Source organism: Palaemon carinicauda, chromosome 19 (genome assembly GCF_036898095.1).
Source record: "Palaemon carinicauda isolate YSFRI2023 chromosome 19, ASM3689809v2, whole genome shotgun sequence".
Taxonomy (NCBI): domain Eukaryota; kingdom Metazoa; phylum Arthropoda; class Malacostraca; order Decapoda; family Palaemonidae; genus Palaemon; species Palaemon carinicauda.
In genome coordinates this window covers 108,748,423-108,771,442 of record NC_090743.1, presented here as the reverse complement: position 1 = coordinate 108,771,442, position 23,020 = coordinate 108,748,423, and the positions used below count along the sequence as shown (strand labels likewise).

The 23,020-nt window shown below is 36.6% G+C and overlaps 1 protein-coding gene across 1 annotated transcript in view; it reads left to right on the top strand.

Moving 5' to 3' along the window:
- The window catches only part of LOC137658712 (protein PRRC2C-like), a 44,624-nt gene that overhangs the window by 5,320 nt on the left and 16,284 nt on the right, over window positions 1–23,020 (top strand). The window contains 10 exon segments of the mRNA XM_068393709.1: window positions 1,245–1,380; window positions 2,097–2,372; window positions 2,554–2,671; window positions 4,736–5,308; window positions 5,439–5,531; window positions 5,792–5,952; window positions 7,907–8,160; window positions 8,331–9,523; window positions 20,897–21,698; window positions 22,141–22,263. Of these exon segments, the coding sequence (XP_068249810.1) occupies window positions 1,300–1,380; window positions 2,097–2,372; window positions 2,554–2,671; window positions 4,736–5,308; window positions 5,439–5,531; window positions 5,792–5,952; window positions 7,907–8,160; window positions 8,331–9,523; window positions 20,897–21,698; window positions 22,141–22,263 (3,674 nt within the window). The 5' untranslated portion in view covers window positions 1,245–1,299.

The window sequence follows — 23,020 nt, the reverse complement described above, 5'->3', positions numbered from 1 at the left end:
GCAGTCCTTTCTCAGGTGTTAAAACTAAAGGGTATAAATTTCTCTTTATTATTGGTCTTGGTGCTAATGGTTGTGGTAACCTATTGGAAACATCCCTGCCTGATGATCTTCTGTATTGGAGTTCAAGACTGCTCAAGCTTTGTAGTTTCTTCTGTTTGTAACCTTACCATCCTTGTGACCTAAGGATGGTGGTGTTTTGGGGAACTTATAGGTGTACCTGCTGAATCATCAGCTATTGCCTGACCCTCCCTGGACCTATGTTAGGTGGAGAGGAGCCTTGGGCCACTGATCATATGTATGCATGGACAGTCTGTAGGGCATTGTCATTGTGCCTTACTTTGGCCATTCATGAGTGACCTTTAAAACCTTTTTATAAAGTTTATAAGTCATCCCCAACTAGTGAAAGCCAACCATCATATAACGATGTTTCTTGTTTTGCTATTTACCATTTATATAGAAAACTGAGTAGTTCTCTATTTTTTGTATTTTGACTTTTTTAAGAAACTGATATAGGTTTTATAGATATGATTGAAATTTCTATTTATCACAGGTTTTTATCATTTATTTTTATTCAGATTCGATATATATATTTTATTAATTTGTTTAACATTATTTTTAATTTTTTTTTCTGTAATTTAATTGTGCCATCTCCGGAAGAGTCAAACGAGTCATTTAGGTGGGTGATCTCCTCTTAATAAAATTTTATTTACCATGATGTCAATAAAGACATTGGGCAAGCTGTACAGCTTATCTTATCTATTGCGTCATTCCTTTTGGGTTTAGGAGTTAGTAGCAAAAACCGCATAAGGAACCTAGAGAAATTTTTAGGAATTTATACAAGGAAATCAGAAGAGAGAGAATATTGATATACGTTACGTATGAAAACCCTCAGGCTTGGGAATCTGTATCTTGGTACATGTACTATAATGGTAGACTGTCTATATGATATAATGGAAGTAAATGTCTTCTGAGATGACCTGTTGCCAGGATTGTAGCCTATACCGTACACTGTACTTTGTACTACTTACAGTGATTGTAATTTGAATGTGTGGATGCCTAATGTTATTTTTTTTTAATGTTGGATTGAAGGGGGATTTTTGTCTGATTATCTAACTTTAATTCAAATAGATGTCTTTATTTTATTGGTTGGGAAGTCGTCAGCAAGGATTGATGTAATTGTTTCTTGAAATTTTTGTATGCTTATCTGAAAATTTGGTTTTGAATTTTTGTTTTCTTTTTTTCAGCTTAGCGGTTCGTTCCACAGGTTCCTCAGCATCTAAATGAGCGTCTGTGATCAGCATGTCAGCATCGTCTGGGCCACAAGGAAAGGGGGAGAAATCAAAGAAGTTCCAGTCACTCAACATAAATAATATATTTAAGGTACCTATGTTTACTTAAGTTGCGCATACGGAAGTTGTTTTGTCACTGCTGTAATATAGTTAGTGTGTTGTAGCTGTGCTGGTTGTATTATAGAAATAGAAGTGCAGTAGGTCTCTGCAGTTTGAATTTGTTTCAACTCTGCAGTGGTGTGGTATTAACATCGCTCCTCAGTGTTATAACTCTCGTCTGTCAAGTTCAGTAGGGTAAATCCTTGTTAATTTTGTCTCCGGAGGGTGTGGCTATTTTAAGTGGATACATATTATTTGTTAGGCTGAGTCCAGCAAAATAAATTCCAGGTACTTTACTTACTTTTACCCCATAAAATGCCTATGTTCGACCTGTCTAATATCATTAGTGTCAATATTATTAGTGTACTTACTGCCAAAAAAAAGTATTTGCACCAAATATCCTTATGACTGGCAAATATATATCAGATTGTTACCCACATTAACATTACTAATGTAAATAACACAGTACAGTACTGGTACTTAGTACCATTTTAAATGTTTAGATGGGTTTTATTAAAAAAAAATATATATAGAATTTCAATATTTGCCCATATATACCTGTTGTGTAATGAGTTGTAAGTCTTTAGTCTTTTATCCCTCATATTTCATATGTATTAATGGGTCACTTGGTGGCCCCACAATGCTCTCGTGAACTTTTAATATTTTGTTCTGCTCTCCCAACCTCATTGATAATGTATTTTATTACAGGGTAAATCCATTGAACCAACTCAAAAAACCGTAATCCAAAAACATGGAATGCAAAGTTTGGGTAAAGTGGCGTCTGTACGGCGCATGCCCCCGCCTGCAAACTTACCTAGCCTGAAAGCAGAGAATAGCGGCAACGACCCTAACGTAAATTTGGTACCAGCTGGTGGGCAAGGATGGGGCAGCAAGGTGGAGGAGATGACCCCCGGTGGGTCCTCGACACCTCAGGAAGTGATGGTGACTCCGTCACCAACACCACCGCTAGACATCACTCCCAAGGTTAGTTGATTTCTTTCCACTATTGTCATTTGTATTATTTTACTGTACAGTATGTTTAACAGTTGGCCAGAAAATCCCTTTTGTTTTAAAAGAAGCTATAGCAATGTATGTTATTTTGACAATTTTTTTTCTTACATTTTATGAATACAGTATGTGCTTAATTAGGTTTTTGATTTTCAAGGCACCCGGGGCAGGGGGACCTATGAGTGTGGATGTGGGCGGCCAAGCATCAACCAAGAACATAGTAGCCAGCAGCAACAACAACAGTACAAGCTCAACTCCAAATTCTCAACCAGCAGGTCAGTTTTTTTATTTTATTTTTTTTTTCTCCATGTTATAATACTAACGTGCTGAAGTCACTCCCTGTGCTAATGAAGTAATGTCGTAATCTTGGACATAAACTACACTTTATGACAGAGAAACATAACTAGAACTAGAGAGAGAAAGGGAGGACATATTTGCAGTATGTTTATATGGATTTGTGAACAAATATAGAGTACAATACTGTAGTGTAATACAACTTTCTATCTATTGGGTGATTTATCCACATTGCAACCCAATCACTTATAGTGGACAAACCAATTAGTAGGAGGTAGATGGTAAAAGACACCTATTGATCAGACTGTTTCTACTTCCATTTTTTTCTTGGCTGCAAGGAGTACAGAAATGCTCATTTATACTCTTCTCAACTGTTGGATCTTTTTGTTTGATATGTTTTTGTTTTGTGTAATTTTGAGGGTATTTGCATAACAGCTAAAGTGCATCAAAGCTAAGCATATGGTATATTGCAATTTCTTCCTAAGAGGATGTACAGTAATCCTTTTGACCCAATTGATGAGTACCTGTAAAGGGCAGAACTGTGATGGGGTCGCTCCTGAAGGGCAGGACTGTTTGCAGTTCCCCTTCCAAAGAGAGAGTGCTGCCATCACAGAGACGATAAACATTGGATTGTATTTTGGTTTGCTTTGAATTTTTTTTTCAGGAAGGAATTTCCTTGTTGCTGCTGAGTGTTCACATAGTGATCTTCATCATTTGCTATACATGCCTGATTAGGCCCTGAGTATGAACCTTGTGGAATGGCAGTGTTCTCTTCCTTCTCTCTCTTTGTAGGCACTACTTTTGGGGAAATTATTGACCAAGGGTTTGGATGTTAGAAAGGCCTTTCGCGTAGATTCTCTGTACTTGGAAATCACTTTGCTCCTTTGGGAAGGAGGGACTGTACTCTCCTACTAAGTAGTATCTTATTGGTCAATCAAACAAATCGGAGTATGTAGGTCAGTGGAAGGTTGGGGGTTGCGCTCACCTTTCCTGGTTCCTGTCATTACAAGAAAAGATTGTTCCTTGCCCTTATTGTGTTTTTGTGTGTGGAAGTCTCTGCTGACTTTTACCTTTGGGTTCGGTTAGTATTTGTGAGGCTGACGGCATTCAGATATGGGTACTCTGTTGTGTTACTCCTTGGACCTAAGGAAGCTCAGTTGGATATCAATTGATACTTTTTGAATTGTTTAGTAGTGTATTTTTTTAATGCTTGCTACCTTCAGGGTCGGTCAGTAGAATGTGAGACCAGTGTGTTTGCTTTTTGCAGCGGCTTGGTGATTGATACCATGGTTCCAATCCGTCTCCTTTGGAGGGATTTTACTTGATATGGCTTGTCATATTGGTACCAAGAGAACGGATACTCATGATGTCATTGAGTGATATGACAGGTATGCAGTCCCTGTTGAGGAAACTCCTGTAGATTCTTCCTCCATGGAAGCATTGATGGGCGACAATTTTCAACTCCAAAGAAGACAGGCAAGGGAAGAAGCATTTATACTTCTCCTTCCAGTTCTTCGCTCGATTTGTTCGACGTTGCAGCTTTTCCTCGAGCAAAAGAAAGAGGCTGTTCACTATCTAGAACTGGCCCGGCCAGAGAAAACCTTGTGGCCCAGTATAATAGCTCATACGAGACATTTCCGCACCTGATCACAATTGGGAATATGATCCTCCATCCGCACTAGATTTAGATGCAGGGGATGTCCCCGCAAATTTTGGCAAGGGGACCCAACAGCTTCCTCAAGATTTTTTCAAGGATGAGGAAATTCTACGATCTATAAATTAAGACTTCATTAAACTTCATTAAATCAGTTGGGAAGGGATAGGTTTTTTGTTTCTATTGTATTGGCTTATTTTATCTTTTTTTTTGGGGGGGCTTTATTCCTATCATGATGAGTTGCATTATTACTAGTCAATTATGTATATTTAAAAAAAAGAGAAGAGGAAGTGTACAATTTACTTTTAAGCCAGGTCACAAGACCTAATTGCATCAGCTTGATTGCATTATAATAAATGACCGTATTAATGTAAACTTTTGTCTCCTGCAGTTGGTGGTGGTGGAGTGGTGGACAATGGGAACGGTGGGAATCTTCTAAATCCACCTCTGGCAGCCAACAGCAGCGGCAACATCATCACAACCACCAACGTCAACAACAATGTCGCTGCCAATACAAACAGCAACAACAACATCCCTTGCAGCATACCTTCAAGTGCTGCTCCAAATCCAACACTTGGGAGTGCTGTTGCAAATGCCGGAAACAAGAATGCCAACAATTTCCCTGCAAATTTGAACAACTCTCCAAACCTTTCCACATCTGCTATGAACAGCAACAACAGCAGCAACAGCAACAACAGCAGCAGCAACAACAACAGCAGTGTAAGTGGGAGCAATCTAAGCAACAGCAACAGCAAGCCATGGAGCAGTGCCGCAGCCGGTGGAGGAGGAGCACCGACCGGTGGTTCCCCTGGAGCACCACTCCCACTGGATGGTGGTCCCCCACAGTCCTCCTCAGCCCAACAGTCGCCGTTTTTTCATCGGGAGTTCCCCAAGCTTGGTGGTGGCAACTCAGTAGCAGAGTCATCGCCACAGTACGGGCCTGGACCCAGCTTAAGGCCACAGAGTAAGTATATATTTTTTTTTGCCTAGTGGTTTAGCAATTTTCTTTGGTGTATCTATATGGACTAACAACTTGTGTATATACATTATATGTACATATACAGTAATAGCTAATGTTCTTGTTTTGGACACAGCCGAGGGCAGTTGGATACAGGGTGGGGGTCGTGGAGTAGCACTGCCGCAGGATGAGCGTCTGTCTAGTCCACAGAACACAACTACTTTTAATGGTAAGTCTATAAATGTTGGTATGTAATGAGTTAAACAAACGTTTAATAATGTTGACTTTGTGAGGCAAGCATATTTACTGCTATGTGCTCTTGATATGGACCTGTTTACAGTGCCATGCCTTAAGACTTCTACTTGCATATGTTTGTACTTACCAGGAGTCTAAAACATCTGTGTTGAGGCAGGGCCTTCTGTATATGGTTTTAGTGGTTGTTTATTATTTACATTGCCATTCAATGGATATCTTATAAATTTTTTGCAGGTGAGGTTCACCCGCCCAACCGCAACGGTGGAATGGGAAATAGAGGAACCCCTCCCGGCGGTCCTCCAATTTTGCCTGGAGGACCCATAGGCCCCCTACCACCTCCAGGCCCTCCCGGAGGGTCTGCACCTCATCAATTTCGAGGAGTTGTGCCCCCTTTTGTAAGTGTAGAACCTTTAAAATTTTGTCAAGATAGGATTTTGATTGGTTGAACCATGATGTTAGAAATATTGTGAAAGATGGTATCTGAAATTGACTATTCAGGTGTTGATAAATTCTCAAAGCATTAGTAGTGGATCATGGTTCACTTAAATTCTAAAAGTGAATGTAAAGATGAAGATATCTTGTTAGCTTTTTCATGAATTTTTAAATTTACCCACAATTTATGATTACTTTAGTGGAACTTTCTTGAGAATCATGTGCTATTCAAGGGTAAAAATCAAGATGTAAAATAAAGATTCTTATGAAGATGTGTGGAAACCCTTTGGTTCCTTTATTCAAGGAACCCGTGGAGGAATGAATATTAGAAACAAGCTGATGCTATCTTGATTCCTCATTCTTCTTTCAAAGTCAATGAGACCCCTCATATTTTATAAGATGTGGATATATCATATCGATTTATTATCAGATCATTTTTGTTAACTTTCCAGGAAGATAAAACTGTATGGCATCTATTTCGGAAATGAATACAGATTTTAAAGTGGGGATGTTTACTTGCGTAAAACTTTCTCCTTCAGTAGTTCGATATACTTACATTGTTTATTTAGTCATTCGATTAACAAGTGTAAAGGTTGTAGTTTTCTTATTGGGTGAAGAGGATCTCTGGTGCAGTGAGAAGGGAAAGGGAAAGTGGAAGGGTCCCTTTGGCCATCAGGAAAACAAGCAAACTTAACCTTGTCTTCAAAGGAAACATAGGCTATATCATTTAATGTAGCTTAGGTAAACTATTCAAACATTCAGTGTAGAAGAATTTGGGTGGTGGTGTGTGTGTTTTTTTTTTTTTTTCCTTCAAGAGGTCTATATTTAAATTGAATGTTATGTTAGCCATAGTCAGTAGGTAACTATTGATGTAAAGAATTTAGTGGAGTTTTGTTTCATGAAATTTAATTTGAAATATGGTCTGTAATATGGTTGCAAAAGTAATCTTTATGCCCTTAAGTATCCATGATGTGTTTATTCAAAGTTGAATTTAAGGTAAAATGTTGGACCTTTGCCTTTGTCTTGTATACCCTACTTAAGATAGGAGAGCGCCGCTGTCCCCAGCAGGGAAGTGACGATTCAGCGCGTGACTCGTGGGGAAGTTTCGCTGAAATAAACATTAATTTTCTTCAAAATTATTTCCCACTTATTTTTTATTAAAATGCTTTCCTCGGAAGAATGAGGAGTCAGGAGGGCGATGAATTTTTTTTACTAATATTTATTCCTCCATGGCATGCTGAATGAAGGGAACAAATGGGAACATCTTTTCAAGACTTGAAAAAATTTATCACGAGCTTTTTCTTTGGAAGAATTTTTATTTTGCAATTCTGTGGGAAGTACTGTACTGAGATGATTGTAATGCGAAAATAATTTTTACAGTTCAAGTACAATTGTGTTGCTTTCGTTCTTGTTTCCTACGTGAAATTAGTTTATATTAATTTTGCTATGTTGTTCAAGTCTCTCTTCATTATTTTATTTATCACAAAGCTTTTATGTATCACTAAAGTATGTCCTGTATTAACCCGGAAGTCAGCAAGGTAGAAATTTGAAAGCTGTCATAATTTTGTGATTTGGGAAAGGTTTTATTAAAGTGTTTGTGTTTGAGCCTAACAAAGTATTGGTATTTAGAATTTGCCAAGCTTAGTTTACGGGAGTTGTAATTTTAATACCCTGTAGCAGGAGATGAATATAGAATGGATTTGCCTCATTTTATACATTCAAATTTTATGGTCTTTATAGGTAATTTTGTACAGTGCTGTATTCCTTTTAAGCTAACATCAGCTTTGGCAAAAGTTTATCTCGCTTTTACCATCGGAAACTAGATTTCGTTTGCTTTTTTTATTTGCATGCAAGTATTAGAAACTTGCAATTTACTGTATAGCTTGGCCTGGTTATAACTAAATTGTTGATTTCCAGATGATGCGAGGCAATTTCCCAGGTAGTTTTGTACCGCCTAACTATCCTGGTCACGGTCACCCACGCCCCCCCTACGTGCGTGACCAGCGGAACCGAGGGGGCCCCGGACCTTCTCCTGCCGGTGGAAACTCTGCTCCAGATGATGACGTTGTGATGCCTCCCCCTATAATTAAAAAGGAAGCCTTGGAGGGCTTTGAGGATGTTCCGTATGTGGCTGAAGGCTGGGCTACTAGTGCTGGAGAGGTAGATTACAAGTAAGTGTTGTCAAATCAAGAATGAAAATGTTAATCTTTTTATTTTCTGAACCGTAGTTGAAGGCTATTCATTGAATTATTTTTGCTAAAATTTGGTAAATGAATTATTGACAGCTTGAATGTCTTTCTAATGGAAATTTATTTATTCTTATTGATTTTTCTCCCATTAGCCAAAAATTGAACTTCAGCGAAGATGAGGGAACTGCGGAAGAAGAATCTTCTAAGATGCGCAGCTTGGATCGCAAGTCAGCAGACAGACGTGATCGATGGGAGAAGGACGGAAGTAGACACCCAATGCGTGATTGTGAAGAGCGACGTGACGACCATCAGGTGTCTCGGGACCGTGACCGGGACAGAGAGAAAGATCCTCTTGGACCCAGGGAGCGGGACAGTAGACGTAGTGATGGTGATGAACGTGATAGAGATAGAGGTGAAAGGAGGTTTTCTCCTGGGGAGAGTGGAAGGTGGCAACAGCAACAACAGCCACAGCAACGTGGAAGTTATGATTATCGAGGGGGACCCGGTAGAGATTATGGGGTGGGCCAAGGGTCGGGCATGAGAGTTCAGCCTCCTAATCAGCACCCTTCCCAGATACAGCCACATTCTTCGATGCATAATTCATCTCATGCTCCTCCAGCGCACGGTCCAGTGCATTCCCCGTCACTGAATTCTGTGCACCCTCCTCCTCCTCACTCCAACTCCCACGGTCCTCCGCACTCGAGAGATGAGGACGACATGTGGCGGGAGAAGCGTCCCGTCGATGACGTGCAAGTGGTGATAGAGCGAGCTCGGCAACTACATGAAGAGGAGGAGAAGCGCTATGAGGAGAAAAAGAGGTATGAGCAGAACAAGGCTGGTGGCAGTGTTGGGAAGAAGGGAGGTAGAGATCCCCGTGATGCTCGTTCGGACTTTGTGATGGATGAGCGGGAAAGGGACGATGCTGCCGACCCGATAATGCAACGGTCTCGTGGTAACAGTGAGTCTAGGGATGAGAAACCCCCTAGTCGTGATGGTGGTGGGAGAGAGTACAGGCAGTACCAAGATAGAAGAGATAATAATAGAGACAATTATCGTGATTCCTATCGCGATCACCCTAGGGAACAGTACGATAGGTCATACGACCGTCGTGATGGTCCCAGGGATCAGCAGCCTGTTTTCTCATCACAGTTCAAGAGCAAACTTCCTCCCAGGTTTCAGAAGCAGCAGGAGATGATGCGCAGTGGTGGTGGTGGCGGTGGAGGTGGCAGTGGAAGTGGAGGCGGCCAGCCTTCTTTCCGACCAGGCAGAGCCCAGACACCCCCTTCTTTTGAACCTCGTTTTGGTGCAAGCTCAGGGAACAGATTCATGGGCCGAGAAAGTGAGGGTAAGTTATATCTCTTATTTGTTTTTTAACTATGTATGCAACAAGTAAGGGTAACCATATTTTTTTCAATTTCTAGTCCATAAATTATTTGGAAGGGAAGAAATTTGTTTATGCCAACTTCTGCTATTAAGTTATGCAAAACCAAAAGTAGTTATTTTGTGTAATCTGTTTAATGGATAACTGATTTGAACCTTGGTAGAAAATTGCAGGGTTGGTTTGAATGTACGAATATGGTCTTACATTCTTTGGATGTGATAAGTTTGATCTAAAAGCACCATAAAAATCAAAGTTGCTTCATGTTTAAATAATGGTTTCTGTGGAAATAGTGTTTAGATTGCAATCTTTCAAGTCTACTTTTTCTACCATATTGATATTTGGCAAAGAATGTACAGGGTTTAGGAGGAAGTACAGTATACCAGACATGATTATTTCTATGAACATCAGCCCCGGCTGTTCATGTTGCTTTCATCTCGAGGAGCTTGGACTGTCGACGTTACTCAAAATTAAGAAATTTTCATTTTTATTGTCTTCAATACACTAATGCTTCTAGTAAAGCAACATGCTGCACATTTATCTCTTCTGAAGTTTCAAAGTCGACAGTGTGGGGTGAAGACTTGCCCTCTGCTGGTCTAGATGTTGTTTTTATATTTATTGTAGTGGTTTTAAGATATAAGTTACTTTAAATATGCGGCTCACGACCTCTGTTTGGAGTTTTAGGAATTTAGATTATATTTCTGGCTTGGAGAACATCTATATTTCACGTTTGAAATATTTTTTTATCCCAATTTCTTTTATGGCTAAAATGTCCTATTGTTATATTTATGCAAGCATGCCCAGTCCCTTATGCAATCATTTTCTGTCCAGTGCTTTTTCTTAAGAATTTAATTAAAAGATATTTATGCTAGTCTCCCATAAACTTAGAGTGCAATTCTCTATGAGCAAGGTTGAAAAGAGAACTTAATCTCCTTCTTAAGGTAGTTGCGTGAATAATCAAGTTTTGAGTTTCTTTGAGTTACATACATTGTATTTCTTTGTGTGCTTGTTTATACATATACAAATGTTATGGTTATACTAAATGATGCAAAGTGTCCGACGATAACTAAATGTCTAAAACGTAAAATTTGCCCAGAAAATATGCGGATGAGACTACTGTATATCAAACTCGTATGGACTTTTGGTACATATAACACACACATTTCTAGATTCGAGGGAAGGGCTCACCACTGCTAAGTAAATAAGACGGAGATAAAAGTATTGTGACTTTAGGATCCCAGTGTTAAAGGAAAATTACTACTATAAACCCATACTTGAGACCACTAGAACATATTTGACTGACTACTAGAAAATAGAAAAAAATTTGAAGTCATTATTTCTTTGTCTGCTCGTTTATGTACTGTAATTACAATTTTTGTTATAGTTATGTTGAAATATGTATGAAGTGTCAGATATTAACTAATTATGCCTGAAGAGTAAAATTTGCCCTTAAGTCAGCTGACGAGAATATATCGTGTTAGCAACATAAGTCTTACTTATGTAGGCCTTTGGTGTATGTAGCACCCATATCTGGATTTGAGAGACGGGCCTCATTACTGCTTAGTAAATAACCTTGAAATATGATGATTATGTCCTTATGATCACTAGTAGTGAGGTATAATTACAGCTGAAAGCCCAAATTAACCTATGATAAAGTTAATCATATGATTTGAAAAACCTTGATGGCCAATTTCTCAAAACAAAATTTCCAGAGAAATTTGCCATTCATACATGAAAAGATTAATCAAAACTTGATACCAAAAAATGGCAATCTTTACTATTATTTCCAATGCGTAAAATTAAAAAAATTAAAAGATTATCAAAACTTGAAAAAAAAAAATGGCAATCTTTACTATTATTTCCAATGCGTAAAATTAAAAAAATTAAAAGATTATCAAAACTTGAAAAAAAAAATGGCAATCTTTACTATTATTTCCAATGCGTAAAATTAAAAAAATGAAAAGATTATCAAAGTTTGATACAAAAAAATGGAAATCTTTACTATTATTTCCAATGCATAAAATGAAAAAAAAAATGAAAAGATTATCAAAACTTGATATAAAAAAAGGGCAATCTTTACTCTTTTTTCAATGCGTAAAATGAAAAAAAATGAAAAGATTATCAAAGTTTGATACAAAAAATGGCAATTTTTACTATTATTTCCAATGAGTAAAATGAAAAAAATGAAAAGATTATCAAAGTTTGATACAAAAAAATGGCAATCTTTACTATTATTTCCAATGCGTAAAATGAAAAAAAAAAAATAAACGATTGATAAGAAAAATCTGTTCTATCGAATTTTTTTTTCAAGAAAATTCTCTTTCAAATGGTTCGATGAAAGTCGCTCTCAAGTTTTTTCAGTTTAAAATCAGCCCAAAATAACATTGTTTTAATGTGATTAGTTCAAAATCCTACTTTGTTCCTCAATTTTTTTTTTCATTGAAAATTTTGAAAGAATTTTATACACCGAAAGTTGTATACCGGAAATTTTCCCAGCATTTTAATTTTTTGTATAAAAATCAGTTTTATAGGTAATTGTTTCATGTGGACATTTTTAGTTTTTCCTAAAAGGGAATTTACAATTCCCTATCTAGTCATGTTTCACTAAAATTTCCTCAAATACATAAATATTTTTACTTCATGTACTAAATATGCTCACAAGAGAAAGATGTGGCTGGTATGATATATTTGTGTGTGTATTTACACTTGGCACATTAGTTATCGTCATTGACACCGTATACATCTTCTAGTGAGATCATTACATAGAAATAGTAAATATTTAGATGAACAAAGAAATAAATAAATTTATTTACAAAGAGCACAGAGAATACTGTACTGTATAAGAAAATTGATAATTATTCCTCAGGAAATCTGAGAAAATGGTGGTGTTATTGTATATCGGATACTGAATTAAATAAGTTTCATATTCATTCTTTAGGGAAAAGTAAGTTTTGCGTACAGCACCGGGCACTTATGTTTATATATATATATTTACATATATATATATATATATATATATATATATATATATATATATATATATATATATATATATATATATATATATATATATATACTGTATATATATATATATATTATATATATATATTATATATATATTTATATATATTTGTATATTATATATATTTGTATATTATATATATATATATATATATATATATATATATATATATATATATATATATATATATATATATATATACAGTATATATATATATATATATATATATATATATATATATATATATATATATATATATATATATAAATAAAACAAACTTTCCTTTAAAATCTATTTGGAAGAAAATATAGACATTCTTCAATCCAAAAAGGCAATTATCAAAATTTCCAAAGTGACAAGCAGATGTCATGAGTTGCTCCCTGTAAGATCTCACAGTAAAATTAATTTCTGTTGGCCTTGGCATCAGGTAACAAATTGGTAATCTGTGTGCTATTATTTTTTTATACGGTCATCTAATGCAATCATAAGAGTGTTTTATCTCTTGCCTGATACAGTTTAAATGATTGAGGGTAAAGGTTTAATTTTTTTTTCTTCATTTCTTTAAAAAAGGTAGTGGTAGTTTATTCAGGGAATTGTTTTTGGAGTTGATTCTACTTATATTAGAGATTGATCATTATTTAGGGTATAGTTTTCCTTGATCAGTAAGAGCTGTTTGATATTATTTATACAATTCCATTGACTTTGTAGGTAATGTCATTTGATGTTACTATTTAGTCTCAATGTTCAAGAAGGTTTGAATCCAGACTTTATAAAAGATTTTAGAATTAGAGATCATGATATAAGTACAGCTATTTCCAAGATTTCTTCTAGAATCTGGTGTTTGGAAAGATTTTTAGCAACACCTCAAAGGCATCTCAAATCCCTATTTGCCAAACATCGTAAGGAATCCTTGTTTACTTGTCACAACTTTTGGGCTTTATGTTTCTGTAGTGGTCTTATACATTGGTGAATTCAAGTGGTTGGTTAGGTGCAATTATGCTCTGAGATTCCAGTTTAGTAACCTTTTGAATGCTAATTTTTGTAAAAATGTGTGTAGCACATTAATTGTTTCTTTTCATACAAATTAATAATTAAGTGATAAATAATTTTTAAGATACCATCAGGAGTATAGAGTATCCAAAAGGCCAGACTTAGAATTAATAGGAGAAACTAGATGCCCAATCTCTTTCCTTCATTGGCTACTCGCCACTAATAAGTGTGGGAATTGACCATATGAACATTAATTGAAGTTAATAGGAATAAACAATTTGAACAAAATTTCTTATACCTATACTCGATATTCATATACATGACCACCCTCCTCCCCACTAAGAAGTATTATTTTGACGTTGAGACTGGGAATGGATATGATGTGTAACATTTTATTGTTGCCTAACGCTGGTCTCATTGCCTTACTAGGCATTTGTGTATCGTAAGGAAAGGTATCTGGAAATTTCTTGATTTTAAGGAGTAACATTGACATTCCAACTTCCTGAGTTGAAGCAATATGAACAGGAGGAGAGTAAGGAAATTATAATTTTTTTTTTTTTATTAGAATTGTTAATTGGAAAACATGTTACGTAGCTTTTCAGAATTTTGTGTTAATGAAAGGAAAAGAAGTTGAACATTAACATATAAATAATTTACTGAATTACGAATTGAAATACAAAGGAATGGATAATTATTTGTTCTCCCAAAAGAAGTGAAAATCAGGTGTCATTTTACTCATTTATCATTAGCCTATTTTTGAATGCAAACTTTGGTTCTTTTAATTTGGAGTACTCCTAGTTGTATTGACTCTTCGTTGCATAGGTTGGAATTTTTATATAACCTTTTGTTCTTTTAATCAAGAGTACTTCTAATTAAAAGGACTAAGGGTTGGACTAATAGGAAAACTATAATTGTTCTGAACATTTGCAAATTTAATGGGAATCCACTCTTTAGATAATATAAGTTAGGCCGTTAAATTTTCAACCAGCTATAAGGCAGAGAAGGCTGGATCATTTGGAAAATGTAGTAGGTCAAGAAAAATTTGCCAAAAAATAAGTGGGTTTGAACTTTGATGGCATCGTTATGTCACATGTCATTGATTTAAATTAATTGTTCATGCAAGTTTTAGTTAATCTAAGTACAGTACATGGTAAGAAAATCAATTGTAAAACGAGACAAAAAAAAATTTTTTATCGATTCAACAATGTTTATGAGCTTTCGTTATATTCAGTTTATATTTACTAAAACAATGAATTTCAATACATTTTAACGGTAATGAAATCACATTAATAAAGAAAAAAAACTATGCATATCCATTTACTCATAATGGAAGTTTTTCTTCTGTGGTTAGTAACAATATTTTAATATATGATGATAGATTTAAAAGATTCACAAAATCAATACAATGCATTACATAAAAAAGTGCCTAGTGTAAGAACCCAAATAATATATTTTGGGAATTAGCAGTTTGCATATTAAAAAAACTTCTACCTTGAATTTGCTTTATTTTGTGCTGGAAATTCTCAAATCTGGCTTTTATATTCATTGTAAGAGCACACCACAAGTGATGTTGGGGGGAATCCAGTCAATTTCTTGATTTATTCTTAATTGTAATGGGGTTTGTCAGCCTCCCGAGTCGAAATAGGCTACTCGTACTTAGAACGGAATATGACAAGTATAGTGTTTTATGATCCTGCCTCTTTTTGTTAATGTGTCCAGTAGAATCTTTACCTTTTCCCACTAAAGTAAATCAGTTACATTAATGAAAATTAAAATATGAACCGCTGAGAATTGAGATATATTTTTTTGTATGACCCTATGGCAAACCTGAGAAATATCTTGGCAACCCTAATTTGGGTCATGATTCTGGGGTTGGGAACTGCTGGTTTAGGGTTAATTCCCTTAAGATCTTTGGTCTTTAAGGTTAGGGTCAATTAATTCCCTTAACACCTCCCGTAGGACCTTTGGGCCCTTAGGTTAGGGCCAGTTCCCCATAGGACCTTGGCCCCTTAGGTTAAGGTACCCGTAGGACCTAGTCCCCTTAGATTAGGGTTAATTCCTGTAAGACCTTAGGCCCTTAGGGTAGGCTCAATTCCTGTAAGACCTTAGGCCCTTAGGGTAGGCTCAATTCCTGTCGGACCTCGAGGCCCCAGGGTAGGTTCAATAGTTAGCAGAAGTCATGATGTCAGTTACCATGGGAACGGCCTCACTGGTTCAAGCGTAATCACTCTTCAGAAGGATCCTTGTTTGGTATGGCTACTTTCAGCCAAATGTTGTTGATTTCCTACTTCTCTGATGACAAAAAATACATAAATCATGGCGAACACCACTGCAATTCAGGTCACATACTGTCCTTTTCCTATGCAAATCAGATGATGACTGGAAAAGTCAATGCCAGCATAGAGGAAAAGATTTACTAACTTATCTTAATTTAGTCCTCGTTTGTGAACATTTATGGTTGGTATTTGTTAACTTGTTCACTATTTGCGATGTATCAGAATAAATAATGCAATGATAATTTCGGGTATCCACAAGTTTTAGTGATCTATTTTTTAACAATGTTTTCATTCATATTGTTACTTGAAACATTTCTTATGAATAGTGTTGGTCCATTACCTTTCTTACCATCAACAAAAGGACAACTGCACACATGTGATGATCTCATAGAGGTTTTATCGTCTCTTATTAAGTTTTCCCATCTCTATTTCTTTTGAATGGGAAACAGTGAAAAGCTGCAATTTAATGCCTTTGAACATTGATTACAATGTGGAATAAAATACTGAACCATGATAAAAGGGTGGCGGTGTTAGAACGCTGGCAAGGTCCTAGGTCTGTAAACACCTGAAGCAGTAGTTGTGAACTAGCCTACAGTAACTTGATGTCAGACTTCGGCTCCCTATTCTTGTAGGACCTTGGGCCCAATTTCTGTAGGGCCTTGGCCCGTAGGTTAGCCGCAATTTCTTCAGGGCCTTGGGGCCCATTGGTTAAGCTCAGTTTCTGTAGAGCCTAGGGCCTTTGCCTCTAAGGTTAGGCTCAATCTCTGTAGGACTTGGGACTTTTTGGTTTGACTCAATTCCAGTAGAACCATTACCCCTTAGTTTAGACTCTGTTAATTTAGAACTGAAGAAAACTCAGTGATGAGGTGTTCCAACACAAATAAGGGGGGGGGGGTGCAAATGCCAAAAGTTTGGGGAAATTTATTAAAATTCATTTTATTCAAGAATTTCTTTTCTATTAATTGAATTAATTTTTACTGTTATACTAACATTTTGGCACCATCTGGCACATACTAGGTTACATAATAGATGGTGGGCATGATTTGGTCAGGTATTTTGGGTGACTACAAACCCTACAATTGAAAGTGTGGAAAGGTTAACAACTGGCATGGCTTGCTTATCAAAATGTTGCGATCGCTACAAAACAGCATTTTTTTTCTTATTAAACTTTTACTCCTCAGTCGATACCAAAATTATATAAATGTTTAATTAGGGCACCACGCAGGGTTATTGTATCCCCTCATATAAATAGCGGGCTTGTTTAACCCATTTTCAATTCGGCCCTTGTGTAGCAGAAACTCTTGAAGTATGTATAGCCATCTGTGTTTTAACAAGCTATGAGTAAGTCTCAAACAAAATTTCCGCAGAATTAAAATGTTCCAACATTGTTTATTCAAAAAGTTTTCTTATATAAGATATCTTGGTCTTTCATCTTATGTTTATCCTGGTTCGTGTTGGCTTCTGTACCTAGATAGATTCCCGTTCCAAACGTTGTGTTAGCACATTTATTTTGTATACGTGTTCCGTGCATTACATATTTGACAAATAATTAGTATTGTAACAGTGTACAGTCTAAAGGTTTTTCTTGGTTTTCAATTGTTGCATGTTCACACCAAAATTGTTATTAACTTTATTTTAATCTTAGCAGTTAATTAAATTGACAATATTATAAGAAATATTAGAATCAGAAGACCTCGCTTTGACTATATTATAAGAAATATTAGAATCAGAAGACCTCGCTACCTTTTTAATATATAGTGTATAGTATTTTTAACTTGGTATTTTGTATTTATCTTGTCAAATCACTTAATGTTTGCATAACCCTAATTCAAGACAACAGATGCATTAATGATCAGTGGTTGTAGGTACATGTACTTTTTTCCCTGACCCTCCCCCCAAAAAAGGAATTAAATTCTTCTGAGGATATCTGATAAATCTTAGTAAAAATCCTTTGTTATTGCTTACTGTATGACAAAATTCACATATAACAGCTTCTGAATTAAGATTTTTGTTGTGGTTTATATTTTCCAACTAAAGGAGATTGGTCATTAGAAAATTTTGAAACCAAGTTGATATAATTGTGCTTAGAACCAATTTTTTCATAAACAGTATAGTGTACTGTATATACAGTAATCTGGTAATGAACATGAATACATTAGATAATGAAATATCTAATATTTCAAAGTAGATTTGCCATGTAAAAGGTAAACTCACTGGGTTTGCAAAGTAGCAGTCTGTGATTTTGGGGAGTGGGATTTGAGTCAGATGCAAAATCCAAAGCATTGCATGGAATTTTAATGGGTAATTAGTATTTTTAGATGGTTGTGTTTATATGTCGGTTCAGAATTGGAAAATGCCACCAGAATCAGGTAATATCTGTTTTGTTCTCAGAATTTGAAAGGCTTGCCATCACGAGTCTTGTTACTTGATATTATGTTATGTAGGGAAGGAAGGTCATCATTTAGATAGCAAATAAAATTATTTGCATTGGAAAAATTTGAATCTTGAGATATTGGTTGCATAGAAAGACTTGATTCTTCTATGGGGAAAATAGAATTGATTTTCCTTCTTAGAAACCTTTTAACCCTTTTACCCCCAGGCTCTTTGGAAATTTCCAACCCTTAACCCCCAAGGGGTTATTTTTTCCCCAGCACATTTTGCAGTATATATTTTTTAAATTGCTCTAACAGCCTTAATTTTTGTCATAGAGAGGTCAGGTTGGTCTCATTCTCTTGGAAAATGCCTGAATTTTCTCAAAAAATTATTAAAAATATGAAAAAAAAATTTTTATAGCATTTTTTTGCAAGGACGTACCGGTACGTCCATGGGGGTAAAGGGATGAGTTTTGTGAAACGTACTAGTACGTCCTTTGGGGGTAAAAGGGTTAATGTGTTTCCCCATGGTAGTGGTTGCCCCTGTCCTTTTTGGTTACTTGAACCATCTAATATATATACTTACAAAAAAATGTAAAGGGGAACTTGCTTAGTTCAGTGCTGTACTGTCTTGAAAATGTGACTAATTGTCGGGGGCTCAAAGCATTTCTATAGAGGTATAGATTGACTTGGTGACTTGACTCCTCTTGATGTCAATGATGCTTTATAACAATTTGTCAGGCTGCATTTTGCGAAAATTGTCAGGCTGCATTTTGAGAAAACTGATTCTGAAAGAGGATGAAAAGACTGAACTTTTCAATAACAATCAGGTGTGAGAACCTGGCCAATGTGTGGGAGCACTGGATGCTGCTAGTGGGATAGAGGAAATTCTCTGAAGGTTGATTAAGGTGATCTGAACTCATGGAAAGCTGAATAAGAGGTAAATTGACTTTGACCAAGAGGTTACTGATAGAAGAGCTAATATAGTAACCTAGCTGAGGTTGAGAAGTAGAAAATCCCTTGGGTTTAAGAAGCAGTGGTATTTGCCATTTAGTGATGGTGGGTTTGACTGGTAACAAGGCAAGTAGCACTAGTCAGATATGTTCTTTGCCTGTTCCTTTGGTAAAGTGGGAGTCCATAAGTTGTGACTAGTCCTTGGAAAGAGGGAAAGATGTGGGTAGACATGTCATCTGGATACTGGTGGTCCAATGGAGTAACCATTGAGGTCACCATGTTTGAGGCAGAGGATGACATAAGACCTATGTGGATGCAAAGGCAGGCATACGCATTTCAAGTTCAGTATAACTTAGTAGTTCCTCTTCTTGCTCAAGCAATACAACTGATCATATAGCCAATGACAGCTTTTACAAGTGAAGCATAAGTACCTGTTGTAAGAACTAATGGTGTCAGTCCAATGAAGAAAGAAAAGTTTTATGCTTGCCAAAAGAATTGTTAATATACTTAGAGTATGTTCTCTATTTCAGGGTAACATGAATATAACGGAACACACCCAGAATAATAATAGTGTAATGTACTATAATGAAATTGCTTCAAACATTTAACACTATTCCTGAGAATGGAAAATGTTATTGGCACGCCTCAGTAAGTGACAAATACACATACATACCAAGGATGTGGGTAGCACTTGTCATTGAGAGCTTGGCCTCTGGGGATTTTATTTAATGATCCTGGAATTTTTGATCACCTAAATAAGCCATTCATTTCTGTAAAAAAATAGCGGAGTAAAACTGTAATTCTTTTACTCGGATAAGAATGATTTGTCTCGTAAGGTTGCAATTAAACATCACAAGACACTAATATGTATATTTGAAGTGATTTCATTGAAACCTTATGGCTTATTTTACTCTGGGAATTGACCTATTTGCCTTTTGTATCTTGCTGTCTGCTAAGGTTAAAGTTTTGGGAGGGCATGTAACTTAATAGATTAGATACATATTACCTGTATATTGATGAGGGTTGAAGCAGTTTTTCCAAGGTCATATTTACAGGTCAAATATCAAGTAGGAATCTCACTTGTTAACATTAATATACCAATGAGTTGCTTGGCAGAAACAATTTTAACCCCTTACTTGATTTATGAATAACTGCATATTATTTGTTCCGTGCGCTTCAGGTTGATTGTCAATGAATGGCTGCATATATTGAGTTCTGATAAATTCCCATTAAGATAAGCCCTGTTTGGTGTGTCGGATTATTATTGATTGAATTTTTTTTTTAGGGAACTTCTTGATTGGTGTAGTGATGTATTTAAGGATATGTACAGTATCTTACAAGATTTTGTAAGAATTTATGTACACAGATCTCAAAAATTTAATTTGGAATAACTTGCTGGGTAAATTTGAAGAGATATTGAGCTCTCCAACTTTATTAGATATCATAGTCCTGTATTATTTTGTGTTATATGCAATGTAATATTGTGCTGTCTGTTCAGAATGTTTGATGAATAACATTGTGCTGTCTGTTCAGAATGTTTGATGAATAACATTGTGCTGTCTGTTCAGAATGTTTGATGAAAGCCTTTAGAGGTACCTGATTTTCTATTTTGTATAATCCTTTTTAGCACTAGCTAATCTCTGGGTTATTCTAAATGTTAATAGTTAATTAGTTTTCTGTCATTAGCTATCTTTAAGGTTAATGAAGTAACTTTATTGTCTTACAGTTGGTGGGAAGGACAGACGTCTGCGGACAGACAGCGACACTTCAGGTGAGGTAGATGAGCGGCCAGCCAGTCTTCCTTCAGCTGAACATCGGCACCGTGAGGAACGCGACGATCGTCTGGATCGCTCAGACCAGAGAGATTTCCGATATGACAGACAGGAAAGAAGTGAACCTCCCAGTAGAGCTGATCGCCAAGAGAGGCCTGAGAGGACTGACAGGCACGATAGAGCCGAGAGGTCTGACAGGCCAGAGAGGATTGACAGGCCAGATAGATCTGATAGACCAGACAGACCAGATCGGTTAGAGAGGCAAGATAGACCTGAGAGAAATGATAGATTAGAACGGCCCGACAGGCAGGAGAGGCCCGACAGGCAGGAGAGGCCCGACAGGCAGGAGAGACCCGACAGGCAGGAGAGACCCGACAGGCAGGAGAGACCCGACAGGCAGGAGAGACCCGACAGGCAGGAGAGGCCCGACAGGCAGGAGAGACCCGACAGGCAGGAGAGACCCGACAGGCAGGAGAGGCCTGACAGGCAGGAGAGGCCCGACAGACAGGAAAGATCTGACAGGCAGGAGAGGCCCGACAGACAGGAAAGATCTGACAGGCAGGAGAGGCCCGACAGGCAGGATAGGCCGGACAGGCAGGAAAGGCCCGACAGGCAGGAGAGACCAGACAGGCAGGAAAGGCCGGACAGGCAGGAGAGACTTGATCGACCTGAAAGGCTTGAAAGAAATGACAGAATGGAGAGGTCTGATCGTATGGATTCTCGAAGAGATGATTTCTATGAAAGAGATAGAGATGGGTAAGTGAACAATGTTATCCTCTTTAGATTAATATTTGTTGTTGATTACTCTTAAATTTAATATGCAGATTTTCTTATTTTGTGAGAATTATCTTAAAATGTTTAACAATTGGTCAATAAAATAAATCCTCGCTGCTGTAATGTTTAAATACTATAACTTGATAAATGACAAGGTGGTTCCATAGGTAGTTATAGTATCATGGCATCTTATGTAATATACTCTATATATAATATATATATTAAATTGACTTTTATTTTGTTACTCCTGATGAGCATTACAGTATGTTCATGTATATATTTTTTTATTTTTTATTAAACTCTTGTTGATAATGGGATTAAGTAGACTTTAATTTTGAGATTAAATAGATTAGTAAAGTTCAACTGAGCGGTTACACAGTGCCTTAAGGATGTTGATCATTAGATTCTACTTTTTCTTTCAAAGAAGGTACAGAGGACGTTCTTCTCAAGGAAGCTACAGAGATCGGGATAACTGGGGCCGTTCCTATTACGAAAAGTATGATGAACGGAATAACCATGACCAGAGGGATTATGACTATGATAGGAGGTAAGGTGGAAAGTTTCACATTTTTTGTCGTTAAATATCCCATGAGTTTGCTATAGAATTTACAATATTAGCACTATCGGAAAGGGTGACACTAGATTAATTTTATTGTTATGTCTATTGATAGTAGTTTACTTTCATTACTTTCTATGTAAAAATGAAAGTAAATCTATTAGATCAGAAGTGAAGAGCTGTGGGAGTTGCTTTATGCAGATGATTTGGTGATAACTGCTGAAAATGAGGAAAACTTGCGAAAAAGGATTTTAGACTGAAGCTATGGTGAACAGTAAGGAAGGTAGGGACAGGATAGCTATGCATGGAAGTGGTCTTGGTTATAAAACAGAGGGAAGTAGCAGGAGTAGTATGAGATAAGAAAATTCTAATCAGGCTAAAAGTCAAAATCTACAGTATAGCAGTGTTAATATATGGATCAGAAATGAGGCCTCTAAAACAAAAAGAGGAACCTAAACTTGAGAAAACATGAGAATGCTGAGGTGAATTATGGGAATATCACTGCTTTAAAGATTTGAATATTATATAAGAAGAATTGCAGGCATAGTAAAGATTACGGATGTGATAAGTGTGTGAGAACTGGGATGGTGTGGGCATGTGGTGGGGATGAAGTGAGGAGGACTTGGGAGGAACCTGTTAAGGGCGAGGAGATCGAGGGGAGGCAGAATTAGATGGTGAGATAAAGTGAAGGGTGATATAGAGAGAAGAGGATGGCTTTGATAAAAGGCTAGTGTTCTTTGGGACTTTA